Genomic DNA, 10,763 nt, shown 5'->3' on the forward strand with positions numbered 1-10,763 from the left:
ATAGCATAACATAATTAAAGCATAACGTTTATAGTTTTAATTTTTTATGAGACGTTCTAAATACTATAAAGTAAAACTTTCCAGATATAGCAAACTATACTGTTTTAATGTAACCATATTGAGGAATTACAAAAAACGAAACCTTGAATTGTTAGGTTTGTTTGTGTGTGGCATTATTTGACAGAAATTACAATAATATTAATGATTATAATAAAGTACAGTTATTTCTGTTAATCACCCACAGACACGTAACATTAACAGGAAACAACAAGAAGACGTTCCCACCCTTCCTGCTCCTGCATTTATCCCACCAACTGATAATGGGTAATGATGCCCCGCATTGTATAACGGTTGACAGGCTGCAGCGTAACACAAATGGCAATATGAGTTCATTTTGTAGGATCCACCATAAATGAGCTAAACGAATGAGTCTTGATTAATCAGGCAGAAAAAAAGACCATTGAGGAAAGGAGCACAGGTCACCACATTCACCACTGTGGTGCCATCTGCTGGCAAATGTATAAAGGTATATTCAAATTAGAGAGGTTACAATGGTGCCATCTTGTGGAACCTTTCAGATTCTAATCCACATTTGTCAACTCACAGAGTTTTTACAAATGGTGCCCACACACATTAAGACACAATATAAGTGTGTTTGCTGCTTCACTTGTTTCACTGAATGCGATCCATGTGTCCTGTAGATGGCGGGAGCAGCCCACTGTGCATTTCACTGTGGCCCACATGCTGTCACAGCAAGGCAACCGAGACCGAGCCCAGAGTTGCGTGTGATCTTTATCTTGACAGAACGGGGCAAGTTCCTAAATGCAACTGACCTGGAAGCTTTTGAATCCCAAGACCCCCTGGTGTCATCAGAGCGGCATGAACGAGCCGTGGCCCTGGACAAACAAACTAGTAAACAGCAACAACAACTTCACACAAAGCGGGACTCGGGACAAAAATATCTTTCTTCTTGTCTGGTGCTGTGATGAAGCACCAGCAGGATATAAAGGAGGCAGAAAACATTATTGCACAGAAAACAAAAAGGTCCTTATCCTACAACTGCCATCAAGCTGTTTGAGTTGGCCCATTTCCTGAAAAGCCATTCTATACAATTACCAAGAATAACAGCTAATGGGTCGCTTAGGAATCATTGTGTAGTAATTTTTACTAGAACAATCTTACTCTAATCTTTATTTATAAAATCTTTATTTATTATTATTATTAAGATTTCTTTACGAACGTCATGGTCAGTCATGAAGCTATACCTCAAGGTAAAATTAACTGTAGCACAGAGTTGGTCTTCATAGACTCAAAACTGCACCAGGATATGTCATAGCTGGTCAAAAACGTTTATTTCTTAAAAGTGTAAAAATAAACAGATAAGTAAGATAAAGATTTGTATTTTTGTCAACAATGAAGAATTCATTGCCATTTTTCTTGTTTATTTTTTCTTGCAAGAATGTAAAATATAGTGCAAACACTGTAAAAACTGATGTTAATTAGTAACAAACATAACAATTTGAATTACATCTTATTTATATTACCTGAATTGCTTTCTAATTTACTTTTAACAATATTTAAAGGATTCCTTGTTCTTTCTGATTATTTAATTTAAGGTTTATTCTATACAAATTCAAAAAATAATGAATCTGTCCACATAAGTCTTTCATAGATTTCTTCCGGAACTAAAAACAAAAAAGGGGAAGTTAATATTGGGTGCACGTCGTTCGGGAGACGAGCTGCTGCGCACGCGCAAATCTATCACAGCGTCAAAAGGAGAATCATAACATATCGGTGACTGCATGAGGATATTTAACAGAAACAATGACTTAACCTGTGAGGAATGTTTTCTTTTTATTGTGATGCTTGCGTTTAAAGTATTCACGTGCTTTGTTTTATTAATCAGATGAATTTACTGTGACTGTAGGAAGGTTACGATAACAATAGTTAGCATGCTAACTGACACTTGACCTAAACGTGGATATGTTGTTATTTAGCTTAGTGTGATAAGTGAAGTTAACGCTGAGACGTTATTTAAATATTATATTGTGTGTGTCGTCTTTGCGTTTCAGGTGTGTGGAGACCTCAGATTAATCAGCGTGACTGGTCCGAGTTGATGAGGAGATGGACAACGTTACTATGTCCGCCGCAGATGGGACCGCAGAGTGTCCTCTGGTGTCCGAGGACATGAAGGGGATCTGCGTAATGCCAGATCTGGGTGCTATCAAGACCGAGCAGTCGGTGGGCGCAAGCCCGGATGACACAGGTGCCCAAAACGTTGCCATGGGCATCAAGTTCATCCTTCCCAACCGCTTTGATATGAACGTCTGCTCAAGATTCGTCAAGTCGCTTAACGAGGAGGACAGCAAGAACATCCAGGACCAGGTGAACTCTGATCTGGAGGTGGCTTCTGTTTTATTTAAAGGTAGGGACTCTTGACACATATATATTTCTATTTCAATTAAGTTATCCTCGCTTGAGTCAAAAACATATCTCTCCCTCCTACAGCTGAGTGCAATATTCAGACCTCACCCTCCCCAGGTATACAAGTGCGTCATGTTTACACACCATCCACCACAAAACATTTCTCCCCGATCAAACAGTCCACCACACTCACCAATAAACACCGCGGCAATGAGGTTTCTTCCACACCTCTTCTCGTGCATTGTAAGTAAAACTGTTATTCCAACCTACGCTTTTTGCTGCCGGTCTAAAGGTTGAGCTCAGAACGTTGCATTTATATTTTTCTATACTTTCAGCATTGTCCATTCATCAACTAGCAGCCCAAGGAGAAATGGTGTTTCTAGCCAGCAGGATTGAACAAGGTAGGCAGCCTATCCAGGTCATCACTGTAACATACTTGAAAATAGATTATTTTACTTAAAAAGGCATCTTCCAAGTTGCTTTGGTTATTTGATTAATCCTTTTGCCTATTAGGTGTCAGGCAAAATGGTCACAGAGCCCAGGGTGACAAAATGAGCGTAATTTAAACCTAAGAACATCAGAATATCCATTTTAAATAAGAGGATCAGGCAGATGTTTGGTTACCTTTGCAAAAGAAATGGCTCAAATTATGAAATCATTTGTATCACTTGCTATGTCAGATGTCATGACGCAATTATACACCAATTATTCTGCCTAATAAAAGATCTTGAATCTACATAAACACATTCTGAAGCGACTTATCCACTTTATGGTGTATTGATGATGGATGGTGATGAATGTTTATGTAGCTGTAAGACTGTTTCTATGTTTATGTATATTTTAATAGAGACAGTGATCAATCTCCAGGATGAGGAAGGTTTTACCCCCCTGATGTGGGCAGCTGCACATGGACAAATTGCCGTTGTCGAGTTCCTGCTTCAAAATGTATGACATAATTCATTTCTTTTGCTATTCAGGTGTCATGGTTGCGTAATTTTATGGAAACCTCTGTGTTTATGACCCATTTATAATTTTGTCACTCCTCACTGCAGGGTGCTGATCCTAACCTCCTGGCCAAAGGGAGGGAAAGCGCCTTATCTCTGGCGTGCAGTAAGGGTTACACAGACATTGTGAAGATGCTCATCGACTGTGGTGTAGATGTCAATGAATACGACTGGGTAAAAACGCTAAGCTATTATTTCATGTGTGCTGGATATATATCATAACAAATGTGTGTGAAATGTATATGCTGTATTATTTTAATACCATATGAAGCTGTGTATGTGAAGGCTTCATTAGTGTGATTAGTCACGTTGCTTCTGTGGCTTTTTAGAATGGGGGAGCACCTCTGCTGTACGCTGTCCACGGGAACCATGTGCGCTGCGTTGAAATCTTGCTCGGTGAGTAGGGTTTTTACCAAAATCTTTGCCTGTGCTTAGATATTTTAAAGAAGGTTGGTATTAATTGGTTGGTTTGTACGTTTCAAGAGAGTGGTGCTGATCCAACCATTGAATCAGACTCTGGTTTTAATGCTATGGACATGGCTGTTGCTATGGGCCACAGAAATGGTATGTAAAAACTTATAACCACTACAAAAATATGCACAGTGAAAACTTAAAAGCAAACCAAGTCTGTGCAGTAAAATATTTTTTTGTTTAGTCCAACAGGTTATGGAGGCACACTTACTGAAGTTACTGATGGGAATCAGAGAATAAACTGTGAAACTTCATAAATACTTGACACCGCTGGGTTCTGGACAGTCATGTAGCACTCTCCAGCTGTCAAACAGGAACATTTCGTCCCATTCAATCATTGCATCATGTCAACCATTCAGGGTCAATGATCCACAGGAAGGTTTGTGTGCAGTTTTTTGAGTTTTTCAAACTGTTATTTTCTCTCTGGATGCACATTTCAAAAAGCAAACATTTCTTCACTACAGCTTAGTATCCACTGCTCCCCACCTGTAATACTGTCACTTCTGAACAGTTTTTACTTTGTTCTCGTGTTCTGTTGCATTAGTCATTTCATGCTTTGCCTGTCACTTGAAGTGTTTGAACTAAATTATTAAACATATTAAGCCCAACTTAACTGTTAATGTTGAATTGCTAAATGGTCATATTGTGTGGTTTGCACTGAAGACGGTGGCATTTGAAATGCATTGCACACAGTACATGTACACAATGTCTTTAGGATGCTGACAAGTTTTTTTTGTTGAATTTGTAAGTGTTTATTTAATTTAGACATTTTGTGAAATGATAAAACTCAATGGTATTCTGTTTTGTTTCTATGTAATAATATCCTGTTTCTTATTTAAATGTCCCATGTTACTATGGTGCCCTCTGCCATTGTCAAATAATGCTTGTTTGATACTAGGTATAGTAATGGATGTAACAAGGATTCACGCTGTACAGGCATTTGAGTATAAGTTAAAAAGGTCAGACCACTGGTTTAATCACAAATGAAGCTGGTATTTAATTAAATTATGGTTTTAAACAGCATACTGCAAAGTATATTTTCCTAAAAGTGATGAAAATGCATTTGTATAGAAGCCGCTATAAATTAAACAAAGCACCTCCATCTGAGTGTCCAATACTTAGCGGTTGAACTGTTTGTATAAAATGCCCTGGCAACCCAACTAAGCATTAAGGTAATCATGTCAGGATGGTCCGGTGAATCACTGAACACCATCCTCCCCGCAATGTTAGTATGCTATATTTCTGCTGTAGTTTTAGTCATGTCATTTGTTAACCATGTTCAAAAATCTGATAAAATAGAAATCATGGCTTTGACAGTAGTAAAGGTTTATTCCAGATATGATGGATTTTAGCAAGACCAATAGTTACAGTTCAGTAACACTGAGGAAACAGATGTACACACGAGCCTTAAACACATTTTACATAATCTCACTCTGGACGTACAGACCACAACAAGCCTGTGAAGCGTCTGATGACAAAGAGGTGGAATGAGCACTAAAATACTTTACGTTTCAACACCACTAACTCAGGTCTAATACTTTAGTGAGTCCTAGGCTAGATAAAAAAAATACTCCAATAATTCATGTAAGATTATCATGGTGCTTTGTTCAGGTGTTGCACAGATTACACACGGGGGAAAGCTGATAAATTACCCATCATCTCATCTACTGTCTCTAATAAACTTCATCCTCTCAAAATAGACAAAACATCTTGTGTACATGGTTCTGTCAAAGACCCATATTTGAGGGAGTCCATTTCCTCTAGTTAGCTTCATCCTTGGATGCTTCATCAAAATTCTCCACCAGATCTGAAACAACAAAAGAATCAGTGGTAAATTGACTGAGCTGGGGAGAAAGGAATGTCCATCTGCCGGAATGAGTCTGAGGTGTCAAGCATTATTCAGTTTATCTGAAACATAACACCCCATGTAACACTATGCTGTGGGGTTTTTTTGCCCATCTTTCCCACTGCTGTAGTCCAATGTGCTCAACATGAGGCCCTCGTAACTACTGAAAGCATCAAGAAATTGGCTTCAATTACTCCATGAAATATGAGAAATCTGCCTTTCCAAGTTTTGGCTTGTGGGTCAAAGGTTAAAATGGAAAAAAATTCAAAAGGTCCAAGTAAACATGTACTTTCAGTCGGAGAACAAAAAGGAAACTTAACTCCAATAAGAACATGATGGCAAGGGCTGTTAACCCTGCACCATCAGGCTTCAACTGCTCCCAGTGCCGAATACACATGTTAGCGTTTGTTGCATTAGCGAGAACTTGGACTAAAAGCATGATAAATCCTGTGAAACGCGGAGATTATTGTAATGACAACCTTGTGTGTTTAGTCCATTTTCCTGACAAAGAAAAGCAAACTGAAGCTTAAGATCTCAAACACAGAACATAAGACTCAAACACAACCAATGAGTCACCTTGGTACGACCCTTTTCACAAGACAGAAGAATAACAAACCTGCAATGGTTATATAACAAGGAAGCTTAAAAAGACCTGCTGCAACAATGGATGAGCTTCATAAAGTCACAAATAAGACGGAAACAAATCCATTTTGCCAGAAATGCTGGGAGAGGCTATTGTGCATGGAAAACTAAGGTGAAATTAGACGTTTTAGCACTTACCTGGAACATCATCATCTTCCTCTTCTACTGCAGCAATCGGCGCTTTTCCATCTGCAGCTGTACGAATGGAAAGAAATCTGTGAGAAGCTTGAAGTGCTGCCAGGAACATTCACGGTCAGGTCTTCAGTGCTGAACCCAACCCGTTTTGGAGTTCTAGCATCAGGCATTACTGACCCTGTTTGGGCAGAGCCTCGGCGAGTCTCCTGAGGCTCGTCAGGCTGTCGGCTCCCAGCTGGTTCAGGATGCCGGGCAGCATCTCGGTCAGCTGCTTAGTCTCGGCGTGGCCAGTGATGGTGAAGGTGTTCGCTGCGAGGGAGGCCTGCACTTTGGGGTTGTTGAAGTGGATGACTGTTCCTTGATTTGTAAACATGTTAACCTGTAAGAGACCATATTCTAGACGTTAGCAACAAATCCATGGAAACAGAGCAGCAATAAATTGAGTGATTGGATGAGTCCTTGTACCTCTTCAATACCAGAAATGTTGTTGACACCGAGTTTCTTTAAGGAGAACTGCAGCTTCTTATCATCTGCAGTTGCTGTTCTGTGTACAACCTTCTTCTTTCTGCGAGCAGTGCCCTAGGTAGGCATTTATACAAACAGATGTCTCTCTTAAACTCCAGTTCTCCTTTTACTGTAATGAAACATTTAGGAATACAATTTGACCCTGTTATATATTTTGACATTACCTTTCCACCGATGCGGACTTGTGCCTGTAGTTTGGCTAGTTTTTCTTGATTCATAATTGTTTCTTTCATCTGTGAAATGAAAGAACATCGATCACATCAGCATCGATATCTTGATTTCATAGTCTATAGAGTATTAGTACAAAAAAAAAATTTTTTTTAACAATCAACTCCCATAATATGGAAAAAATGTTTATCACAACCAATACAGTCTCCAGCTGCAGTAACTAAATCCAAAATATGTAAAGCAAAAAGGTTTGTCATTTGTCAAATGTTCCCCGAAAAGCTTCTGCGTGTGTGAAACTGGCCTATTTACAAACCAACTCATGCACACCAGTCTCTCTTCAGGCTAGTACATTTAGTGTGTTTGCACACGTGCTGTGACCTGGTTTATTAAAGTGATCTCACCGAGTGTTGCTAACACAAATTATACCTAACCCTACAAGCAGTACAGTACGGCACAAGCGGATCTTGTGCACCAGACATATCCAGGGTGGGACCCCTGACATATCTGGTAGATGTAATCTAGAGCTGCTTCTTGTCTAATGGCTGTAGAAAACAGGACACTGAAAAATGACATGCTGCCAAATATAAAGTGATGAAGGTGAAGGTGAAGTGTGCACACTTTAATAGTGTAGAAAATCACATTACACAGCCCCACTTACTGTTTAAAAGCAAAATGATTACAGTGGAGATACTAAAATATATTTTTAAGATACATGTTTTGGCATTTGGCCGTGTCTGTGTTTTCCCCACCCACACATACAGCTGCTTTTCGAACATTATCAACTAGAGGATATAAACATCCGGAATCCATCCACAGTTCGTGGTCTCGACAAGCACCTAAAGCTACACGCTGTTTATGCAAGTGAGGGGAGTTTAGGCAAACGCTACGTCGGTGACGCTAGTAATCACACACGACCTCTTTAGTGTGGGTGTGGCAACGATCATCTAAGATAACACAATATTTAAGTAGAATTAAAAGGGCGTTTATACGATCAAAGCCAAAGCAAGTTAGGTTAATTAGCTGCAAAACGCTAATGGTTTCCTTCAGCTACTTGTCCGTGATGAGCTACGGAGAAGCTAAAAAAGCTAATCAACAAAAGGCTGAGTTAGGTTTCACAAGATTAGCAGAAAGCATCGTTAATTAGCGCTGAGCTAACATTAGCTGAGTAGTTCGGCCGAGCCACTGCACCGGGTAAAGGTGTGGTTTAGCTTTTGTGCGAAAACTTGTAGGCTAACTTCAGCTAGCCGCTAGGCGAACAGACACTGGAGTGGACGGCCTGTATTTCACACAGACAGTACGTTTGCCGTCCAACCTTCGTAGATCTCAGCTATCTACTCAGAAAAGACTTTCGTTTACCTCTTGGCATTAAATCGGAAGGAAATAGTGTAAAGAATAAAGTATTTAAAGCTCAAGACTGACCTGTAAACTAACAGCAGACACATGCGGGAAGCAAGATGGAAGCGAGAGAGGAAGCGGGAAGTGACGTAGGTCAAAAAGTGCGTTTCTTCTTCGGTTGTTTCCGCCCTGAGTGCAGCCTTGAAGGCAAAGGTCTGACGCCTTCAACAAAGGTAACGAGACGACGAGGAATTAAAACCAAGCAACGTGCAAGCGGCGTGATAAGACTAAGCGTTTAACACAACATTAAACTAACAGCACGTAGCAGTTTGGCTCTGAAACAAGTTATTAATTAGTTAATTAAATAATTGGCCAATTGTTGCAGTTCTACTGTAGGAAATAAGAGTACGATGGTACTGATTTGTATATGAAGGCCTACTTGCAATGGTGATCTATCACAGCAAATCCACTGACATGTATGATTGTTGTGCTCTAGTTTTCATAAACTGCATGAAGTTTATTATGTCAAATAAATACGACAATAATTTTCCAACCTAAATATTTAGTTTGATTGTTTTCATGTGTCTTATTTTGTAAGTTGTAGGAGAAATGTTTAAAGAGAGGGAGTTGTTTATTCATTCAGAACTTAAATTCAAAAGGAATTTCACCTCAGATCATTTGTACTTTGCTAATTTAATCTTGTGCCAAGTTTCAGTGAGCACAAATTTGAAAAATTGTAGATCACATGGTGGCTGTAAGCTGTTAATGCAGACAGCTTTTTTTGGTCTGTAATATGTAAAGATTAAAACAACACCTTGAATGTGTAAATGGAGCTAAAAACTCAATATCTCTTTACGTGTTAAAGGCACTTGAATAGCAGTTACTACAAAAATGCATCTTGATGATTTTCAAGAGCACTGATGGTGTTGGTTCGCATTTTAAAGCCTGGTCACCAAATAACTTCAGGATCACAACGGATGGAAGCTAATTTTGATTAAAGTTCATTCAACAGCATAATATTAATTGAAATTATGTGCATGTCATATGCAAAGACAGCTTTATTTCACATTTAAGAATAAAAAAATAATAAATATAGAACCTGTGCAAAAACAATGCTTAGTTCTCACTTTTAAATCAAACATAAAAACAGACTTAGCGTCTATGTCCTAATTAATGTTTTATTAACACCTCATGAATCCACACAGGCTACAAAATGTATAATAATCAATAACATAATCATCTTGATGCATTAGTAACATTTTTGTTTGGCACTCCCTGATAATCACATGCTTTCTCCTTCCCTGACTCAACTATTCAAGCTACACGTAGAACTTTTACTATGAAAGAAAAGCGTGTGAAATCAAAATGCGCAAAACACAAAACTCGCTGACAGTCCAGAGGGTTAAAACCTCAATAATGTAAACTGTTATCTATAGTCTATGAGAGACGTGAAACAACCTTAAGTGTCCGGTTAAGTTTATTAAGTCATAAACGACGCACTGTGCAGACCTGCAGTGTGAAAACGATAAAACGATCACAGCCACATAACGTCTTTTATAATAATTATTACCAGTCCAGCATTAACTGAACCACGCGTATTTTAATACTACGGCCAGGAAAACACAAAACACAATATTTAAACACGTTTAGCCAATTAGTTGAGCGAAATTCTATGTGAACGGTGACGCTTGCAACGAGACCCAGACGTTCTTCCAGCCACAGCAAAATGCCTTGTTTCGCCTTTTCTGCATGTGATCCACGTGAATCACATGGCCCACAGACCCCCTTCTCTCAGACAGACAGTGCTGGTGGAACCCGGGAGGTTCGCAGAGCGGGAGGCGGCCGCCACGGGCTGCGCTTAAGTGTTTTCTTGGTCGGATACCCCGTGCGTCGGCGCGCGGAGGGGGAAGTTAGAAACACGTTAGAGGTGGTTTACCACACGCGAGCGCCGCTGTTGTGTCAGGTCTAATAAAACAAATAAATAATACACAAAGAAAGCACACCAGCCGTCTTTAGTAGTTAATGAATGCAAGTTTTAATATGAATTGTAACACACCTCATATAATTTCCCTTTGTAATCTTGACCTTATTCAGCTCAGATGCTCGACTAATCTTAGACAACAAGTAGAACTGAATTTACTCACGGCTCGTCAAGTGAGAGCAATGAATCAGTCATGGCTAACCAAGCAATTTAACTCACATCATAATACGTT

General features: G+C 39.3%; 2 protein-coding genes across 3 annotated transcripts; one reads left to right on the forward strand and one right to left on the reverse strand.

Annotated features, from left to right (window-relative positions):
- The first annotated feature begins 1,682 nt into the window (after positions 1–1,682).
- ankra2 (ankyrin repeat, family A (RFXANK-like), 2) lies at positions 1,683–4,922 on the forward strand. Of its 2 annotated transcripts, none has more exons than XM_029169497.3 (9): positions 1,683–1,836; positions 2,073–2,425; positions 2,509–2,667; positions 2,760–2,825; positions 3,272–3,369; positions 3,477–3,602; positions 3,758–3,824; positions 3,912–3,992; positions 4,084–4,922. In XM_029169497.3, exons 2-9 carry the CDS (start codon positions 2,125–2,127, stop codon positions 4,137–4,139), a joined length of 954 nt encoding a protein of 317 aa, XP_029025330.1. In that variant the 5' UTR covers positions 1,683–1,836; positions 2,073–2,124; the 3' UTR covers positions 4,140–4,922. The 2 variants fall into 2 exon arrangements, with proteins under 2 accessions (XP_029025330.1, XP_055369470.1); XM_055513495.1 differs by having other exon boundaries at positions 1,742–1,794.
- Positions 4,923–5,208: 286 nt separating this feature from the next.
- On the reverse strand, positions 5,209–8,769 carry btf3 (basic transcription factor 3). Its single transcript, XM_029169498.3, has 6 exons — positions 8,635–8,769; positions 7,212–7,280; positions 6,988–7,101; positions 6,700–6,901; positions 6,526–6,582; positions 5,209–5,706 (listed from the first exon to the last, which is right to left on the reverse strand). Exons 2-6 carry the CDS (start codon positions 7,278–7,280, stop codon positions 5,660–5,662), a joined length of 489 nt encoding a protein of 162 aa, XP_029025331.1. The 5' UTR covers positions 8,635–8,769; the 3' UTR covers positions 5,209–5,659.
- Between the last annotated feature and the right edge of the window lie 1,994 nt (positions 8,770–10,763).

The sequence above is a fragment of the Betta splendens genome, chromosome 12 (assembly GCF_900634795.4).
Source record: "Betta splendens chromosome 12, fBetSpl5.4, whole genome shotgun sequence".
In the NCBI taxonomy this organism is placed as follows: Eukaryota; Metazoa; Chordata; class Actinopteri; order Anabantiformes; family Osphronemidae; genus Betta; species Betta splendens.

Excerpts from the sequence above, each read along its gene's own strand:
- ankra2 (XM_029169497.3), top strand. The coding sequence starts at position 2,125 with ATGGACAACGTTACTATGTCCGCCGCAGATGGGACCGCAGAGTGTCCT. Across the intron at positions 2,668-2,759 it reads CACACCTCTTCTCGTGCATT|CATTGTCCATTCATCAACTA; the intron begins GTAAGTAAAACT and ends CTATACTTTCAG. Across the intron at positions 3,370-3,476 it reads TCGAGTTCCTGCTTCAAAAT|GGTGCTGATCCTAACCTCCT; the intron begins GTATGACATAAT and ends TCCTCACTGCAG.
- btf3 (XM_029169498.3), bottom strand. The coding sequence starts at position 7,280 with ATGAAAGAAACAATTATGAATCAAGAAAAACTAGCCAAACTACAGGCA. Across the intron at positions 6,902-6,987 it reads ACATTTCTGGTATTGAAGAG|GTTAACATGTTTACAAATCA; the intron begins GTACAAGGACTC and ends GGTCTCTTACAG. Across the intron at positions 5,707-6,525 it reads GGAAGATGATGATGTTCCAG|ATCTGGTGGAGAATTTTGAT; the intron begins GTAAGTGCTAAA and ends TTGTTGTTTCAG.